General features: G+C 56.4%; 7 protein-coding genes across 7 annotated transcripts; 4 read left to right on the top strand and 3 right to left on the bottom strand.

The window, feature by feature from the left end:
• Positions 1–28: 28 nt before the first annotated feature.
• KRP23_8375 (uncharacterized protein) lies at positions 29–3,449 on the top strand (the record flags this gene model as incomplete). Its single annotated transcript, XM_067893806.1, has 2 exons — positions 29–3,014; positions 3,094–3,449. The coding sequence occupies 2 exons, from the start codon at positions 29–31 to the stop codon at positions 3,447–3,449; spliced, it is 3,342 nt and encodes a 1,113-aa protein (XP_067743301.1).
• Positions 3,450–3,968: 519 nt separating this feature from the next.
• On the bottom strand, positions 3,969–4,349 carry KRP23_8374 (uncharacterized protein; the record flags this gene model as incomplete). The annotated part of the gene is made up of 1 exon (XM_067893805.1): positions 3,969–4,349. The coding sequence occupies one exon, from the start codon at positions 4,347–4,349 to the stop codon at positions 3,969–3,971; it is 381 nt and encodes a 126-aa protein (XP_067743300.1).
• A 2,015-nt stretch (positions 4,350–6,364) lies between these two features.
• KRP23_8373 (Cilia- and flagella-associated protein 52) lies at positions 6,365–8,559 on the bottom strand (the record flags this gene model as incomplete). The annotated part of the gene is made up of 2 exons (XM_067893804.1): positions 6,365–8,448; positions 8,511–8,559. 2 exons carry the CDS (start codon positions 8,557–8,559, stop codon positions 6,365–6,367), a joined length of 2,133 nt encoding a protein of 710 aa, XP_067743299.1.
• A 148-nt stretch (positions 8,560–8,707) lies between these two features.
• On the bottom strand, positions 8,708–10,330 carry KRP23_8372 (DEAD-box ATP-dependent RNA helicase 22; the record flags this gene model as incomplete). The annotated part of the gene is made up of 3 exons (XM_067893803.1): positions 8,708–9,328; positions 9,396–9,455; positions 9,551–10,330. The coding sequence occupies 3 exons, from the start codon at positions 10,328–10,330 to the stop codon at positions 8,708–8,710; spliced, it is 1,461 nt and encodes a 486-aa protein (XP_067743298.1).
• A 2,578-nt stretch (positions 10,331–12,908) lies between these two features.
• KRP23_8371 (uncharacterized protein) lies at positions 12,909–13,358 on the top strand (the record flags this gene model as incomplete). The annotated part of the gene is made up of 1 exon (XM_067893802.1): positions 12,909–13,358. The coding sequence occupies one exon, from the start codon at positions 12,909–12,911 to the stop codon at positions 13,356–13,358; it is 450 nt and encodes a 149-aa protein (XP_067743297.1).
• Positions 13,359–15,299: 1,941 nt separating this feature from the next.
• Positions 15,300–15,680, top strand: KRP23_8370 (uncharacterized protein; the record flags this gene model as incomplete). Its single annotated transcript, XM_067893800.1, has 1 exon — positions 15,300–15,680. One exon carries the CDS (start codon positions 15,300–15,302, stop codon positions 15,678–15,680), a length of 381 nt encoding a protein of 126 aa, XP_067743296.1.
• A 1,327-nt stretch (positions 15,681–17,007) lies between these two features.
• Positions 17,008–17,517, top strand: KRP23_8369 (uncharacterized protein; the record flags this gene model as incomplete). The annotated part of the gene is made up of 1 exon (XM_067893799.1): positions 17,008–17,517. One exon carries the CDS (start codon positions 17,008–17,010, stop codon positions 17,515–17,517), a length of 510 nt encoding a protein of 169 aa, XP_067743295.1.
• Positions 17,518–19,104: the final 1,587 nt, after the last annotated feature.

Raw genomic sequence — 19,104 nt, 5'->3', positions numbered from 1 at the left:
CAAAGGGCAACCAACACTCATGGCCGACATGGACTCGCGCCGGCGCTCGCTCTTCCCCATGTCGGCGCGCAAGTCTGCGCCCGTCCGATCCGGCGGCGTGAACGCGCGGCGTCTGGCGCTGGCCCAGGCGATGCGCGAGGAGAAGAAGCCACCAGAAGTAGAAGAAGACGAAGACGAAGAAGAGAAAGCGCGTAGCAATCAATGCGGAAACCCTTTTTGTGAGACCATTTTGACCAACCGCTACGCGCGCTTCTGCGAGGACAAGGCCATGTGCCAATGCTACCGCGCGCTCAAGCTGCAATGTCTGGCCAACGCGCAGGCAAAAGAGGACGAGGAGGACACGCGGCCTCTAGCGCTCGTGATTAAGAAGAAGAAGAAGAAGGAGAAAGGACAGGAGAGAGAGAGCTTCGCAATCCCCAGGAAAAAAGTGGAAAAGAGGAGACTGGAAGTCGATGTTAGTGAAGAGAAGAGGAGCAGCTCGAGCAGTCCTCGACAAAAGGAGAAAGTCGTCAAGAAACATAAGAAAAAGGAAGAAGAGAAGAAGAAGAAAGAGAAAAGAGCTCGAGATACAGTGGAGAATGGAGAATCGTCTTCTGCTGCTTCTGGGCCCCCGGCGACGTCTGCGGCGGAGTTTATCTCGCAGCTGGATAAAATGAAGAAACGCGTTAAAGACCCCAGAGCAAGGCAACCGCCGGAGATGAGCAATGACTTGGAAAATGGAGCGTCGTGGACGAAGAAGCGCCGCTTGAGTCGACGGGTGAGTGCAGACGACGCACAGTCCAAGTCGGCGTCGTCGTCTCCTGTTAGAGCTCCTGCATCGGATGCAAACTGGACGATACCTCGGGCGAAGCCTGTGCGAGCGAAGACGGCGGCTCAAGCCATCAGAAGAAGTATGAACGTGGAGCCTGTCCCTCTCGGAGTTGCTAACCAAGCCAATTTCACTGGTGGAGGGCGGTACGTGCAAAACGGAAATCGATCGGCGGCGCAGTCGTTAAGGCCTTCTGACCCGCGCACCAGACCGAGTATGACCAAGTTCGTATCATCCTCAGTCCCAATGTCATCCGTTGCAGCTGCAGCTAGAGCGCCTTTTGCACCATCACTGATCACGCCCTCCAGACCTACGCAGACAACACAACCTACGGTGCCAACACCTCCGCTGTCTCAGGCCCAACCATCACTTCCGCCACTGCCTCCACATGCTCCATCGTCGGCACCATCGGTGCCTCGGTCGAGTGAACATGTTAGAGCTGTAACGCCCTCGTCATCGCCTGTGAAAGCTCCCGTAGTAGCTGCTCAAACTAAGTCGTCTGCAGCCGCAGCTGGAGTGACGAGAACGCGGATCTCACCATCAGACTACCTCAAGAATCGGAAAGGGGATCAAGAACGGCACCCAAGGGAGCAGCAACCGTCCAGGTCGTCGTCGCTGGAGCGTTCAAGCAATCTCACCAACGATCGATCTTCAGGATACCCGCCCACATCTTCAGTTATGAGCTATCCCCCTCGACCTCCAGACTACCATCGCAGTGATAGCGCGCCTTCTTCCTCAGAATTCAGACCGAGGGACACTCGCATGCCAATCGATCCACGGCGGCAGTATCCCGAAGCCGAGGCACAACTTCGGCACCAGCGACTCAACGATAACGCCGGGATCAGAGTGGAATATCGAGATAGACCAGAGGGCCGCGGTGAGCCCATGGGTAGCGATGCGTATGCCAGTGGGCAGCGGGAAAGTCGCAGCTTTCCACCGCCTCGGGACCGCTATCCTCCGCGACAACAGGACTCAGCTTCGTTTGGTACCAGTAATAATGGTAGCTACGATTACGGAGCTGACACACACTTCAGCCCAGAATCATCTCCAGCGGAGCCTTACTGGAGAGAAATCTCGCGGGAGAAACCCCCACCACCGCAGCGTGCACCAAGTCCTCGACGAAATGAGGTTGAGCGCGTGAATATCGACCAGAGAAAGTCCGATTATCCCGACCCGGACGAGGATACGCCGACGTTTTCGTATCACGAATCTTTTCTTCCGCGATTGCTGTCAATATTTATTCGCAAGCTTCCGCAGTCTCTAGAAGCTGTGTTCAACGTGACCAAGAAGCCGCGAAAGATGAACTGGTACATTAAGTACGTTGAGCGAATTGAGCGACTGTGTCAACCGTGTGACCTCCGCGTCACATTTGACGGCTTGAAAGCAGTGGTGACTGTGCATGACCGCGAATGGCTTACGCTTCAGGGTCAATCCACCTTAACCTTGCACAAGGATGTCATTAAAAGCTTGAGGGCTGAGGCCATGACGTGGCTACAATTTCATGAGGAGGCGAAGAATGCTCTTGCGCATTACCGCAGCATATATGGCAGCGACGCAAACGAAAGCTACACGTTTCTCCGCGCATGGAACGAGTTGAAGACCCAGGGAAACAATATCTCGCTTTCAAGACAGGCAAACTACTTCTGTGGTGCACGACTTCATCACTGGAATTTTGTGGTCGGGAAGGTGGAGATCGGAAGTGGCAGTCACGAAGAGAAGCGAGAAGCATTCCGCTTGGCAACAGTTAGCGCACTCGACTTTTTGTTGAGCATCGGCGAAGGTGAACGACGTCCAGGAGTCAATGTCAAACGTGAGCGGGTCTCGGAGGGAGATCGGCTTAGCACAAGAGGAGGGCGTCGGAGTTCAAGCCGTGATTCATCTGCAAACAGAGTGCGCCTATCTCCAGCTAACGACCAGGCAGATGGAGCTTCAGGCGAAGTATCGTCTTCTGCTGGAGCAACGTCTTCTGGTGGGCCGCTATCGTCTGCCGGGCAACCTACCGCTATCGAACCAGCTCCTCCTACTGATCCGCGGTCCTCAACCAGCGAGCCACAGTCTTCTGCCGAACCATCGTCTTCTCCCGTCCCTGTGGATCGTACGGAGACGCTTGCGGTAGCGGTCATACCGACTACTGATTCCAACAGCAGCAAGGAGGCGACAGAAGCTGCGGATCAAAGTGACCCGGGCGAGGAAATGAGCATCAGCGGTACGAGTTAGTTTTGCATTGCTCATCTCTGTGGCTTGTGCTGGTAACTAACGTGTCTACTATCTGTCCCCTGTCTTAGATGCCAGCGAAGCAGGTTCGCCCCGCTCGACAGGTGTACCTCCCACGACCTCTCCCGTATCTGCTGGGGCATCCGCAGCTTCCACTGCGTCAGCTTCAAACGCCACCACTTTGTTTACAGAGGAGCCTTCACTAGGAAAAGCTCCGTCCAAGCCTGCAACGACAGCTGTGGCTAGTGCTCTGCCTTCTGCAACCGCTGGAGACTCTGCCACGACGAAGCACACACCCCCAACTCCGAAAGCAGCAGCCCCTCCGCGTCGGTGCATGATGTGCGAGATGATTCGCATGCGAAAGCCGGATGGAGAACGGTGTTTGCGCTGTCAGCAAAAAGGTGCGCCAGTGCTTGGCACCTCTTAAGTTTTACGTCAGTCGCGCAAGTACTACCCACCTATAGAGCGCCAACGCCGTAGTTATTTATTAAGCAAAACGCGTCAACATTTGCGGAACGTTGTAGAGCGCCAAATTGCTTCATCACAAGCTCGCAGAAGTGCCGTGACGAAGTCATTTTCCCTAGATGTGAGTGAAGGAACGAAAGACTTTGAGAAGACAACTTGACAATTCAGTGACACACCTCGGTGAAAAACGGAGGAATACCCAGAACACGATTCCGTGTACTCGGCGTGCCTACTCCTTCACGTTCGGAATACACGAGGACATGCCGCGCTGCTGCCTCACACAACCGGAACCGAAGACAGCTGAGGCTCGGGTGTGTGCACTCGACAGTTGAACATCTTCCTTACACCTTCTTCTCAGATGAATGGGACGACTAACGGACTGCGTTTGAATCGCTGTTGATTATAGTGTTTGCAATACACTTTCGATAACTAAATTATAATGCTACAGAGCCTTGTGTGGCGGCATGATATCTGGACTCGCTCACTGCCGCATCGCCAAGAACTGGCGGGGCAAGCGCGCGCTGAACTTGGCCACGTTCTTGCGTTTGCGCAGGCCGATGAGGCGGCGCGAGACCTGCGCCACGCGCCCGCGCAGGGTCTTCTCGTCGAGGTAGCTCTCGCGCGAGACTGCGGACTCGAAGATGAGGCGCTCCACCTTGAGCGCGAGTGTGAAGGTCTTGGCGTACCAGTTGGTGTTCTGCTCCACGTGCGTGAGCACCTCGTGCGGGCGGTGGTTGCGCAGCATGCGGTCGATGTTGACCACGTTCTTCCAGCGCTGCGTGCGCAGGTCCTGGCCGATCTGCAGCCACGTGCTGTCGAAGTAGCGCACGTCGTTGTGTGGGGTGTCCACTGTGACGCTCATGGTGTCGCGCTGTGAGTGTGTGAATGAGGCTTGCGCGCGGAGGTCTCCGGTAACGGCGGCACCGTTGCCGACAGCAAGTGGGCGGAGGAGGCGAATTGAGGAGTGCACTGCCCACCCGCCTGCTTCCTCCTTCCCAGACATTCTTGTCAAAGGAGCCGCATGCTGTCGCTTGAGCTATTCGTGCCGTGCGTCGCTCTGCGCCGAAATCGTAGCGTTTCTGGCCTACGCGGGCCGTTTCCGCTGAAGCGATGCGTGTCTACAGATACGAAGCTGAAAACTGACTCGGGGGATGGCGTGTTAAAAGCGAGCGGCGAGGTGCTCGGCAATGTCCCATTCGGGCTCTGCTTCGCGCTGCCGCACAACTTGCCGTTTACATGTACGTCGCGTTTAGCAAATCGCCCTCATTGTCGCAGCCAAACCAGCTCGAGCTCTGGTCTTCGTTGCTGTTGCTGCTGCGGCAGCGTCTCTGCAGATTAGCAGCACGACGCAGTCCTACCCGTAGCTTATATGGCACGGATCGGGGCCGCATTTCTTACACTCGCGGTGCACTGCTGCAGCTTGCAGCCGCGCCCATGGCTGGCGAATGATCCTCTCTCCCTGGTGCAGCAAAGACCCGGGCGTCCATCGCCGTTGCCGCCGCTTTGGACGAAGCGCGTTACCGTCGGGGAGAACTCATCCAGCCGTGGCGACGGTGGCGCAAGCATCAGTTTTTTTTTCTCGAGCGCGCGCGCCTGTGCTGTCTGCTATTGCCCACAATGTCAACCAAGTCAGCCATTCTCTAAAAAAGCAACTACCAATTTCAGTCCGGAAACGGCGATCCCGAATTTTCGTCCGAAATAACCAAGATACACAACAACAACAAAAAGATTACGCAGAATGAGACTTTGGTCATAGGTTTGAACGATCGGGTTTCCATGCCGCGGAGGCTTTCGTACTGCGAATCGCAGCGCTACAAGTCGACGATCTGGTCTGGCAATACATGCATGCGACAGAACAACAAATGTGAGAGAGGCAGGTTGATCTATTTAGTTGTTAGTACTTCTAGATGCCTGATTGATCCTTAGCCTGGTTAGCAACGCCGGTTCCTCATTCGAGTGCGGTGGTTGTACGGGGCTTGTCCTTCTTGTAGACTGCTCTCGTGGTGGTTCTTCAAAAGCTGCACAGCATAGAAGCAACCAGGTCCCTTCTAATATCATGTCTGGGCGTCGGCGTTCCCGCTTAGCCAATGCTTTCACTTGTCGAAGCCCTGTTGCCCAGAATTCTTGTGTGCTCTGCTCCAGTTTGATCTCTTCGTGCTGAAAGATGACTCGGTTCCTCTGCATCCATAGCATGGTGATGCAGACGCTGCTCATGATGCGCCATAGCCGCTTCCATTGTGTGACAGAACAACAAATGTGAGCAGGGATGATAGCGTAATGCATGTATGCACTCACTCTGCTGCGACGCCCGAGCTGTGATGCCAGTTAGTGCCAAATGTCGATTAAATGGAGCGCTGCACCGTGTAACACGGTACGTGTAATCGCCCGAGAACAGCTTTGAGCGCCGCCGCCGTAGACTCATTTGCACCGTTCGAGAATCCAGAATTCTCGATCCGGCAGATCCGCCAAAGACACGCACGATGCGCCTCTCTTGAGCCCCGATCTCGAGGCTGGAACCTTCGTCGCCATCCAGCTGGATGAAAGAGCTTCGCCCATTTTAGCGCCTTTCCTGCTGCTGGTTGTGGCGACAGCGCCCGGCGGAAACCGGTCATGTGGTCCGAGCAGATTTCGTTGCCATTTGCAAGAGGCTCCTTGATTCCATCCGGGTTTAACTCTGCAGGTGTCGACCACCGAAATGATAGGCACATGTTGTTGTTGCAGTTCCTCATTTGGAGAAGCTGTTAATCATAGGCGATAGAGACTGTTGATCCTACCACTACTAATGACGCTCGAGTCGCGCGAAGTGAAAATCAAGGCGTTTGGAAATGCTTGTTTTGCTTTAGAGTAGTACAATAGTCGAGCAATCGGGAGGTGAGCTCAGCCACGAGCTTGCTCAAGCAGGTTACCCATTTCCCAGATCATGACTGCGCCTTCAGACCCGACGGTGACGATCTCTTTGCGGTCCGGCGAGATCTTGACCGCGGTAATAGCCTCGCTGTGGCCACGACCAATCGCGACGGTCTCCCCGTTGTCGTAGTGCCACAGCTTCAGCATCCCGTCGCGGCCGCCCGTGGCAAAAAGCGTCCCGCTGTTCTCAATGTCCATGGCTAGCATCTCATGCTCAGCCGCTTCTTCCAGGAAACGGATGGCCTCGCCATCGTAGGCGTCGAAGTAGGTGATGCGTCGGTCGGAGCCGCAAGTGAGCAGTTGACTCTCGTCCGGGTGGTACAGCACCCGGCGAAACACAGTGGAGGCGAACATGGCCTGGGTGCGTACGAAAGTCTCGAGGTTCCACACGATACAAGACCCGTCCGAAGACGCGCTCACACAGGCGGTGCAGTCCTGTACCACGCGGATGGCATTCACCGGGCCGCGGTGCTCCTTGAGAGACGCCTCCATGGTCTGTCGGGACGGAGTAATGCGCCACACGCGTACACGGCCATCCTTGCCACCGGTGAGTAGTCTCCACTCGGCTCCCGAAGACGACGACGAGGACGCGGACGAGAAGGACGAGGGCGTACACACTGCTATGGCGGTCACAGATTCGTTGTGGGCATCCTGGATAACGAACTTGAGCTTGCCGCTCTCCGGGTAAAACGCCCGCACTTTGCCGTCGTCCCAACCGCTCACCACCAGGCCTCCATCGCGGGTAAGCTCAATGCAGTTGCACACAAGGTTGGGCACCTGCACGCGCAGGATTTCCTGGCAGCGGCGGGCATTCCAGATACGAATGTCGGTTTTGGCACACGTGAGGAACAGGTGCGAGTTGTCGGCAGGACTGCGCGTGGCCGAGCTGGGAAAGACGACGTCGTTGATACTGCCGTAGTGACAGGTCGAGCGCAGCACCACGTGAAGACCCGTGCCGTTGCTGCCAGCACTAGCAGGTCGGTTGGCTGCGTTGTTCGAGTGCGCGCCGCTACCATTGGCGCTGGGGTCGTCAGTGAGCTGGAATTGGTACATGTTGGAATGGTTCGTTCCTGCGTAGAAGTCGCCGTGCTTCCCTTCGCTCAGCGCAGTGATGCCACCCATGAGCTTCTCCATGCAAGCCGTCGCGATGGGCTTGGTCTTCGTGCCGTCCGAGGCGGCACTCGCAGGGCCAAGTTTCAGTACGGCGAGGTTGCCGTCCCCCGCTCCTAGCAGCACAAAGCGGCGGTTCTCCTCATTATCGTGAATCACCAGCGTCACCACGCCCTGACTAAAACGCTCCTTGGTTGTGCGGCTGTATCGCGGCTTGTGCGTGCCCACGGGCGGGAAGAGGCAGTTGGGCTTGGTCAAGTCGCAGTCCAGCAAGATCTCCACCAAGTCACCCGTCTTGGTGCCGCAGTACGCTACCTTGTCGTCCGGAGACACCCCGATGCACGTGATGATGCGTTTGAGATTGCCCAAGTTGGCGCGCAGCGCATGGAACTTGCGGTGCTTGAGCTCCACGCGCCAAACGGTGATGGTGTAGTTGCCGCCGGTCACAATCAGTTCGTCGTTGGCCTCGCGGTTGAAGGCGGCCACCACAAGTGTTGAGTCGTCCCCGGACGGTATCCCGCAGATGGGCTCCCCATTCGCTATGTTCCAGCAGACAAGTGCGTTGTCATCCTGGCCGCCCACCGTGTACAGGAAGCTGTCCTTAGCTGAGAACGCCAAGGCCTGCACCTTGCCCATGTGAAGCACGAGACGGAAAGTTACGAAGTTGTCGCCGCCGTCACCATCCGCCGATGAAGATAGCCGCTTGGTGGCCTCAGCTAGGTCCCACACAATCACGGGGGCTTTGTTGCCGCGGCTCTTGCTTTGCTGTCCCGACGCGAGCTTCGAGCCGTCGTTAGAGATGGCCAAGCACGTGATCACGTCAGTGTGGCCGCGCAAGAAACACTGGGTGTTGCGCTTGATGTCCTTCACGATCACAGCGAGTCCGAGCGAGTAGATGAGGTACTTGCCGTCGGTCGTGTAGATCAGCGTGTCGGGGAATGTGCCTACAAGCACCACGTCACGTCACCGCGATACCCAGCAAACGGCGTAGTGGCCAAGCACGTACCATTGTATCCGATAACACGGCGCAGTTTAAGTTCTCTGGTGTCCGCCATAGCAGCGAGGAAGCAGCTCGTGCCGTAGAATCTTGGAGTTGCGTTGAGTTCTGCTGCAAAAGGCGGCAAGACAGGGGTTTCACAGCGAGGGGACGCACGCAGTTCATGGAGATGCAGCGATATACATACTCTATTCAGGGCTAGCAGCCTAATAGTCGTCGTTGCCGGGGCGCAGGGCCTTCTTGAACTTCTTGCGGAGGCTGCGCTTTCGACTGAATGCGTTCTGCAGCGTGGACGACCCGGCCTCGCGGATCTTGGTGAGCACGAGACTGTTCTCGGACGACTCGATGCTCGTCACGGTTCCAGAAGTGCCTGCCCGACCCGTGCGGCCGATGCGATGCAGGTAGCTCACGACGTCACCGGCGAACTCAAATTGAACCACGTGGCTCACCTTGGTAGTATCCAGGCCTCGCGCGGCGATGTCCGTGCAGATAACGACGAGGTCCTTGTCGGCGTCGGCTTCACTGTCGAGTCGTTGCAAGAGCTTCTGACGCTGCGGTCGGTCCACCTCCTTGTGGTACAGCGCGCAGTTCGCCACGCCCTTGTCGTTCTCCAAGAAGTCAAAGAGCGCGTCGGCGCTGGCAATGGAGTTGGTGAAAACGAGCGTCTTTTCGCCAGCTGAAGCGTCTGCACTGCGTCCAGAGGAAGTCAAGATCTGGTACAGCAGTTCGCAGCGAGCATGCTGCTCGTCCATGAAGTCGCCATTTGCCACGAACTCTTGCAAGTTGTGCGCGTTCAGTGTCAGCTGGGGGAGGGTGCGGTGGAATCCCTACAAATTCAACCAACGAAAAGGTAATGAGCTTACCAATTTCTAACGCTCGAAAGTGAGTGTGTACCTCGGTAATAGCGAAGACAGCGGACGGGAACTTGTAGTCGATGTAGTGACGCACAGATCGCTTGCCATAGTCCGGAATCGTCGCGTAAAAATCCACAAAACAAACACACACACCATCCCACAACGCAGTTAAGGAAAACCTCGCATACCACACACAACACCGTCGCCCCCATCAAATCGTAAAAAGGATATTGCACTGAAGATGGTCTGCGTGCGTTCGGCGGAGAAGTCGGCGTCGGCGAATTCTCTGTCCTTGGGCTCAGTTTCCGTGCAGCGGTTGAGTTCCGAGCGCAGTAAGGGCTGATTGCGGATGGTCGCGAGGATCTGCTTGGTCTCCTTCTCGAAGCCTCCACTGAGCAGCATGTCGGCCTCATCGACGACCACCATCTGCGTGAAGGCGAAGTCCCGCGGCTTGGTGGCGCGCAGCAGCGCTCCGGGTGTGGCGAGCACCACCGGACACGCGCGACTACCGTGCTGGCCCAAAGTCTGCCTCGACGAGGATAAGCTCACAGCGAGACGCGCGAGCTCCGGGTCCACCTGATGCAGCACCGCAGCTAGCTGCCGCACGAGTTCCTGCGACGTGGTGAGCACGAGCGCGGCCGGAAGGCGCATCTCGCTGGGCGGCAACGGATTGCGTCGCAGCTGCTCCACCAATGGCAGCAAGAAGGACAGCGTCTTGCCACCGCCCGTCTCGGCGGCCACCACCACGTCTTCGCCCGCCAGAATGGACGGAATGGCCTTGCACTGGGCGGTCGTGGGGGTCGCGAGTCCCATTTGCGCCAATCGATCGGTGAGGGAGGCGTTGAGCCCCAGCGACTGAAACGAGCGGGTACTTGACGTTACAATAGGCCCAACATGCTGTGGTATAAGGCTGGAGCCTGCACGGGCAGCGTGGGCGGCGCACGCCCCATGGACGGAACGACGCAGCGCCAGCATGATTGATACTTTAGTCAAGCCAATTGACTGGCGGGGCGGATTGGCACTGGATTGGTGGAAAAGGGAGTGATCGGATTGGTTAATAATTGTGTTTCAAGCGGTGGACGACTGTGTCGCTAACGTTTAGCTCGATTTAACAGATCAATAAAAAAAGCAGCCATGAGTGATGAATAACTCATGCATACGGATGAGGCGATTGGCGTGACATGCTAGCGGAAGCCTCAGTTGGCAGCTCTGACGACCAGGAGCCTGTCGAGCAGCAAAGGTGGCGTATCCCCGGCTTGAATCAAGCGCAGTTAGCGTTGCAGTATGCATGCTTGCTGCTCGTTGAGCGAGGGTTTGACTACGTGTACTGCTCCAGCAGTCGCTTAGATCCAACTTCAACGAGTAATGCTGGCTCGCTCGCAGCGCCGATTGCTATACCAGCCCTCGCAGCTCTTCGACAGCTGCATGATCCGGTCGTTCGCGACAGCGTTTCTCACGAGCCGCGTCCTGCTTGAAACTGCAGCCATTTACCTGCTGCGCGTGAGCCTTCGCACTGCGTTTATAGCAAGGCTTGAGACACTGTGCGCAGCTACTATTTAAACGAAGCGCCTGCGCGTCTTTTTCACTCTGTTGGACGCGGATCGCGGTTTTGTTGGACGCTCGAACGCGGTTTTTGCCGTCGCCGCACGACTCGAGGAGCCGTCTCGAACGCCCGAATGCAGGGCTGCTCAGCCGCATGAACATGGAAGGCCAGCACGATGGCCGGTCGAAGCAAAGGCGGCGCGAGGTGATTGCCTTCTGGCTGACGCCGATCTTTGCGGGGCGTGTACGTCCTCGGAAGTTGAAGCGGGCGAGGCAAAGCCACGAAAGCCCCAAACGGTGTCTGCCACAATATCTGGTGCGGGTTCTATGCCGAAACCGCATTCTTTGCTGCCGCGCAGTTCGCTGCAGTTCGTCAGGCTGGCGACACACAACCAGCTGCTCCGAGCCACCGAACGGATCCAATCACTCGCGCACGCCGCGGCACAAAACAGCACTTGGTCACAGCGTCCAGCTAACATGACAAAACAAGCTGGCCACCAAGCAAGATCCACCGCTTGCAGTTGAAGGCAACCTAACCAGCAGACGTTGAAGTTGTCCTCTCCTCCTCGCTCGCTCACCGCCATCCTGCAGCAAAGTGCCTCTGTGCATGCACCGTAGTCACATCGGCCCAGACACGCGCGACTCCAAATACGTATCGAAGCAGCCGGTACCGCTCTTTGTTGCGCACAGAAGCCCACCAATTCAGTGCCGCTCATATGGGCGATCTTCGAACCTTGGAGAGCTCCGCTCGATGCTTCAGCAGTGCAGCAGCGCTCTAAAATTGCTGTCGAGCCGTCGCACAGAGAGAAGTTAACAGACGATGGCCAGGCAGTAGCTGGTGGTTTTGTGCGCTCGCCGCGTTTTGCAGTAAATCTTGGCAAAATGTGCGGAGATTTGTGGGCGCGGAATTCGAGGCATTGGGGTTTCGAGCCATAGGAAAGCCACTGCGGTTGCCAGGGCCAAACACGGCAATGAATATTCCACAAGTAGGTTTGCCGGTGCTGCAAGAAGTGCCAATTAACTCGTCGCATTTTACATGCGCGAGGTAAATTTTACAGCGTGGACACCGCTCGAAATATCATATTCCACCGCGAATTAGGGTCGTCAGCCGAAATTCGGGCCGAATGCCTCGAGCCTCGTGGATAGTACAGCAAGTCTCCCCAACATCGCAGTCGGCCAGCAGCTGGTAGGCTGCTCGGGAAGCGCTCCGACGTCAAGGTCGGACGCTCGCTGGTGTGTCTGGAGGGCGGCACCAGGCCTCGAACTTGAGGTTGCCGCGCTCCGACGCAGCAAAATCTCCTCCAGCACGGTTGACCTTCATAGTGCAGCGCAGGGATTGCCCTTTATTAATAGTAGCGGTTGGCGCCGTCGACTCGAGGTACCCAGGCCCTGCCAATGGCAGGCTGCCGCACCGAGACAGCGGTCGTCTGTTCCTGAAGATGGCGAGCGAAGATTTGCGAGCTTCCACTCGCTTCGGCAGCCCGCGTGCCTGTGTGCCAGCAATTCTCGACAACAACGTTCGCAAATGAAGTGGACAATCTAACCGGGTTGGCATCACATCGCGAGGCAATGATTCGGCCGAGGTTTCCTCACTTCCTGATCTGGAGACAAACCAAGCCTCAGTGGTGTTAAACCGCGCTGTAATTCCTAGCTAATTTGGGGACCAACTTGTCGCGCGTTTTTAGCCCGACCCCGCGTTAAATGGTGCTTTGGCCAATGGGGAAGCGCCGGTGCGAGAAACACGAAGTGCGCCTCGTCTGCCCGAGCGACGCCGGTCGGTTTTTTGCGTCGAGCAAACTTCAAAAACACGTTAATATGAGCCGCACTATGGTCCGCATTTCTAGACCAAAAGGGTCAGAGCGCTGTGCACTTAGCGACTCGAGGTGTTGCAGGAAGAGCCCATTCTCGCATTTGCCAGCCTCCGACCGAACCGGATTTGCTTTTCGAGTCACTTTTGGATTCGACCACCCACCACCAAGCACCCCACTAAGTAACCACGTCATCCACCAACATGATCAACCGTCCGGGCCTCCCGGGTTTCCAGCGCTTCCCGCTGAACAGCGACGCACCCGTTATCATACCCCGCAACAGCGCGGTGGTGCCGACACCCACCGTGTCCTCGGCCTGCGCCCCCGCGAACGCAAGCGGAGACTGGCGCCTCAGCGGCAACGACGAGATGCGCCACCTGCGCTCGGGGACCGTCGTGCTCATCGAGCGCATGCTGCGCAACCACCAGCCGCACGATGTGCTGAACCACGTCCCGGAGAACACTGACTGGCGCTCCAAGACCTTCCAGCTCGCGCTCAAGATCGAGCGCCTCATGTTCAAAGCCGCCAAGTCGCGCGCCGACTACCTGGACGAGCACACACTGCACCGCCGCGTCAAAATCTTGTGCCGCTACCTCGTACGCATCCGCATGCGCAAGAACGCGGCGGTGGAAGGCATCGCCAAGCATTGCTAGACCCTCTCCAGGTGGTCGCTTGACTGGAGGTTCCGTTTCAGGTTTCTTATTTGGGCGACAATGGCTGTTTGTCGTTGGGGCAGTCGCAAGTCCACCGCCCAGCAGTTGCAGCGCTCGTCATTCTCGGCCGGCCTTCTATACAAGGCATGGCAGTGAATCGTGACGATACATTCTCAGACACGAACGACCCAGCCCCGACGCGGAAGCAGCAAGCACGAACTTTAGCCTGCTGGTATTTACGCTATACAATAACAATAATTAAAAGAAGTTTAATTTATAGCCATCCTGTTGTATTATAGTTCACGTGTCTTCGTGGTGCTTGGGCAGCATGGCACAGCGATTGACGAGGGAGGAGATGGCGAAGGAGGATGGCGCCGTTAAACGGTCATCGTCAGTCATGCAGTCCGAAGATCCACTCTTGCAACGCAGCCTGTACAGGTACTATATCTGCACCTGGATCGGATGAGGGAGCTCTTCCTGCAACGAAAGCTCGTCGGTGCCGCCCGCTCGAATGACCCGCATGCCGCTAAGCCAGGCTACGCCATCGGTTTCGCCGTCGCTGCAACCGGCAGCAGGAAAGGCTGACCCTTTTCCATCAAGGGTGAAGTCTTTTTCACCCTGTTGGAAGCCAACTTGGATGACGACGAAGGTTCTAGACTTCCAGATCGAGAACTCAGCGCTCGAGGCTCGAGAGAGACGCGCCGTGCGTGTCTTTAGCGGATCTACCGGAAGCCCGAGTCGAGAATTCTGGATTCTCGAACGGTGCGGTTGCGGCGGCGCCTGCGTCTGTGGTGCAGAACTCCATTTGATCTGCACTTGGCACTGGCATCCACACCGTTGATAGCAGCTTGTGCTGGGCCATCGAAGCAGGCTGCAAGTCGAGTGCAGGCACGCTATCACCCCTGTTTACGTTTGTTGCTGGGCGACTTCTGTGCCGGAGGTCGCATACCATTTCCATACCAGACCGCGGCAGCTCTACAACGCGTCGACGTGCAGCGCTGCGAAAGCCTCCGGCGGCAGCGCGGAATGGAGACAGCCTCACACCAACACCACATCCGATCGCTCCATGAGCTCAGTCTCATTTTGCGTAATATGTTTGGCGGGAGAGGTTGTTTCGACTCGAAACGGACGAAAATCCGTTTCAAGACTGAAGCTCGCGCTAATAGAAAAAGTAGTTGCCCTTTTGGACTTTGGTTGTAGGCAACACACAAGCGGCAGCGCAGAAAGAAACTCGATAAGCCTGATTCTTGCGCCACCACAGCTGGATGAGTTCTCCCCAACGGTAACGCGCTTCGTCCAAAGCGGCGGCAATGGCGATGGACGCCCGGGTCTTTGCTGCACCAGGGAGAGAGGATCATTCGCCAGCCATGGGCGCGGCTGCAAGCTGCAGCAGTGCACCGCGAGTGTAAGAAATGCGGCCTCGATCCGTGCCATATAAGCTACGGGTAGGACTGCGTCGTGCTGCTAATTTGCACAGACGCTGCCGCAGCAGCAACAGCAACGAAGACCAGAGCTCGAGCTGGTTTGGCTGCGACAATGAGGGCGATTTGCTAAACGCGACGTACATGTAAACGGCAAGTTGTGCGGCAGCGCGAAGCAGAGCCCGAATGGGACATTGCCGAGCACCTCGCCGCTCGCTTTTAACACGCCATCCCCCGAGTCAGTTTTCAGCTTCGTATCTGTAGACACGCATCGCTTCAGCGGAAACGGCCCGCGCAGGCCAGAAACGCTACGATTTCGGCACAGAGCGACGCACGGCACGAATAGCTCAAGCGACAGCATGCGGCTCCTTTGACAAGAATGTCTGGGAAGGAGGAAGCAGGCGGGTGGGCAGTGCACTCCTCAATTCGCCTCCTCCGCCCACTTGCTGTCGGCAACGGTGCCGCCGTTACCGGAGACCTCCGCGCGCAAGCCTCATTCACACACTCACAGCGCGACACCATGAGCGTCACAGTGGACACCCCACACAACGACGTGCGCTACTTCGACAGCACGTGGCTGCAGATCGGCCAGGACCTGCGCACGCAGCGCTGGAAGAACGTGGTTAACATCGACCGCATGCTGCGCAACCACCGCCCGCACGAGGTGCTCACGCACGTGGAGCAGAACACCAACTGGTACGCCAAGACCTTCACACTCGCGCTCAAGGTGGAGCGCCTCATCTTCGAGTCCGCAGTCTCGCGCGAGAGCTACCTCGACGAGAAGACCCTGCGCGGGCGCGTGGCGCAGGTCTCGCGTCGCCTCATCGGCCTGCGCAAACGCAAGAACGTGGCCAAGTTCAGCGCGCGCTTGCCCCGCCAGTTCTTGGCGATGCGGCAGTGAGCGAGTCCAGATATCATGCCGCCACACAAGGCTCTGTAGCATTATAAGTTAGTTATCGAAAGTGTATTGCAAAAAGTACAATCAACAGTGATTCAAACGCAGTCCGTTAGTCGTCCCACGTCGAGTTGCATGCTGATTGGTTTTTGGTCTTGTTCTCGCCCCGCTTGCAGGGCATGGTGATTGCTGACGCGGAGGCAGCACGCTGTGTAACCAAGGTGGTTGACGTCGTCGTCGCGACTCCAGTTCATACCGTGATCCTGTCTTGAACGCCTCACGGTGTATATGCACACTGTTAATTATTAAGCTGGCGATGCCGGAGTGTGTTCATCCTACAACCCACCGACACACACAAGAACGGTTTAACACTCGCCTTGCGTCGAGCGCGAGCGGGGCGAGCTGCAACTTGACTCATGCATTGCTTGGAGCACATATAGAATGGCTGCACAGCCCGACCAAGTGCCGAGCTCGACATGCACATGACTCATAAAGCGAGATTTTGGTCGGCTCGGAGCTCTTGAGCCGAGGCCACGGTGGGGAATAGTTAGGAGGATGGGACGGAATAGCTCAATTCGCAGTGGATAGTGGTAGCTTTTGCGATAATTCCGTCCACTTTTACGTCGACCAATCGTGAATTAACTTCAATCCGGCCCCTACCCTTGTCTATTTCGCGTTGAAGCCAGCGATCGGCGACCAGCGAAGGCCCAAGATTTCGTCCGAGCCAATATGCCTTCTTGGATTTTCCAGAGCCCGCGTCCATGCGGCCACGGAGTCGCTTTTATCGAACTGCAAGCGAGATTTAGAGCTAGGCAAGAAAATCGCGGGGAAAAGTGTAGAAATCCGGTCGCGCGCTCTCGAGCGCCCATGAGAGGCACAGATTCCATGGCATGAACAGCGATACAGTTAGTAGCGGAGTTAAGCCCATTGCAGCGCTTAATAGTGTCGGCATTGCGCGCGTCCCAGCCTCGTCTCTGGAGATTCGATCACCGCAAAATGCCGCGCCAGCGACGATTTGTAAAGAGAATGGCGACAAATTAGCTCATGGGAGTGTTTAACGCAGCTCTTCAGCGACCAATCGGCGGTCGCGCAGTAAAGACAAGAAAAACGCGACGCAGGGACATGCGTCGTAAAGTATCGGGGTAATGGAAACGCTCCATGGGCTTTCCCAGCGCTTGGCGCTGGGAATCCCCCCTTTGCCTGCTTCTCTTCGTTTACTCTGAATTTGGCCGCCAAGGCGACGCCACCGCGGCTGTCAGCTCCACGTTGTTGGCGTTCTTCGTCACTTTGCACTTTGCTCCGTCTGGTATCAACGCCAAAGTCTCTCGACAAAATGACCACGGGACCCCCGAGGTTCCCCGGTATCCGCACCGCCGACACAGCGCAGCATCAGATAAAGCAGGAGGCCTATTTCTTCGGCGTGAACCCCACGGAGCCGGCTGGTCCGTTCCAGGGGCCCCCAAATCTTAACATGTACGGCGCCCCCTTCGACCCCAACACGTTTTCGTCGAGTAGCAACTACAGCCCCAACTGGCGCGAGAACGACGCGGTGGTGCAGGGCCTCCGCACGCGCAACGTAGTCCTGATCGAGCAGATGCTGACCAATCACGCGCCGCACGACGTGCTCACCCAGGTGCCTGAGAACGTGGACTGGCACTCCAAGACGTTCCAGCTGGCCGTCAAGATCGAGCGCCTCATGTTCAACACGGCCACCTCGCGCGAAGACTACCTGAACGAGAGCACGCTGCGCACGCGTGTGCAAAACTTGTCCCGCAACCTGATCCAACTGCGGAAGCGCAAGAACATGATCTCGGAGAACTTCGCGGCGCTGTCGATGGACTAGACTGCTATGGTGCTCGTAGGGGCCAGCGACTGGATCGCACGACGGGACGGGAGTCGGTACGAACAGATCCAAAGCGGGAAATTGTCGATGCTGTCGTCTCAAAAGATGGAGAAGCGTGGAGGGTATTTATCGGAGAGGCTTGCCTAGCGAGCCGGGGAAAGGAGACTGTATTATTGTTAATGTAAATTTTTCCTTATCGTGAAATTTGCGCATCAGTGATTGGTCTATTTTTGCGTTCGAATGCTAGTTTTTGGCGATCTTCAGCGTTAATGTGAAGCTTGAGCTTCTGCCGGTCCAAATGCTCACCACGTCGATGGAGCGTGCTGCATGCTCGGAGATGACTGCAGACGTTGCTGCGGCAACCAGTGCGTTGCCTTAACGGCTAGTACTTTCCTGTTACGGCCGTTGCGGTATTGCGGAATGTAGCGAAAGCCAGCCATGCCTGCTAGAAGGCCCTGGAGCGCGAGGCAACGCCAACAAAGCACAAGCATGGGATCACTCCATTGCGGCAGCAACACTTCTATTCAATAGCTTCTATGCCTTGATGTGTCCGCAGCGAGTCGCTGCGAGGCTCGCAACGCGAGCGACCACCACGGTGGCGACCACCATTCCAATCCGCCGAACTGGTCAGAATCGGAGAAGTCGCGGAGACACGCGCGCTGGAAGCCGCCTTGCAGTTCTTTGCTGCCGTGAAGCTATTCGCGATTTGTGCGGCTGCAATCGTTTGAATTTTTGGATTCAGAGACCACGATTTCGACGGTCGTGCTATGAAAATGTGGAAGTTGAGTTTTTCCTGAAGAAATTGTTATTTTCCCGCTCGACAGCTGAAAAGTGACAGGCTGTCACTGACAGCTACTTCATAACGATTATTATACCAGTTCAAGGCAGGCATGGTGATGCCTGTGTTGTGACCAGTGTCGCGCTGCCAGCTGTAGCCACAAGAGCTCGTTAAATAATACCGACACTGGTCGTCTGCCTGAAAACATACTACGATCCCATTTACGAGGGTAAGTTGAGCTGCGTTTTTAGAACTATTAGAGCAACACTACTTGAAAAAAATGCAGTGTTGGTCGCGGTTCAGCAAAACTACAACATGTACTGTATTAATGAAAGTACAACATTGAAGAAAAACACATATTGTCTATTATATTGCCCCTGACGACGATGTGCGCCGTAGTTCCCATGCGAAGAGGGACCTTTGGAACCCTGCCGAAGGAAGTCGAGTCCGCTGCCCAGCACAACACAACGGGCTCGAAGTGTTCGAGCGTCGGGCAAGATTTGCAAACACACTCGGCAAGCAGCACATCTGCTGGCGGCGGTAGCGCCAACTGCTTCTGTCAGCAGTAGTGGCAGCAGGGCAGCATCGGTCGACAGTTTCCAGCAAGTTCTGGGTTTTCGCGGAATTTGTGCGCTTTACGGTGGCGGTCGTTTTGAAGCTTTTTTACTAACACAAAACTTTGTTTTCTACCGCCGAAGTTCTGCGAAATGTTACCATAAAAAAAATGTGCACTGCGGCTCATCCCACGACTAGGGTTCGTTCAGCCAATGGGATTCGCGGGGCTACATGGATACGAAGTGACTTGACGT

This window comes from Phytophthora ramorum, assembly GCF_020800215.1.
Source record: "Phytophthora ramorum isolate Pr-102 chromosome Unknown Phyram_PR-102_s0007, whole genome shotgun sequence".
NCBI classification, from domain to species: domain Eukaryota; phylum Oomycota; class Peronosporomycetes; order Peronosporales; family Peronosporaceae; genus Phytophthora; species Phytophthora ramorum.
This window is presented reverse-complemented; position numbering and strand designations above follow the sequence as displayed.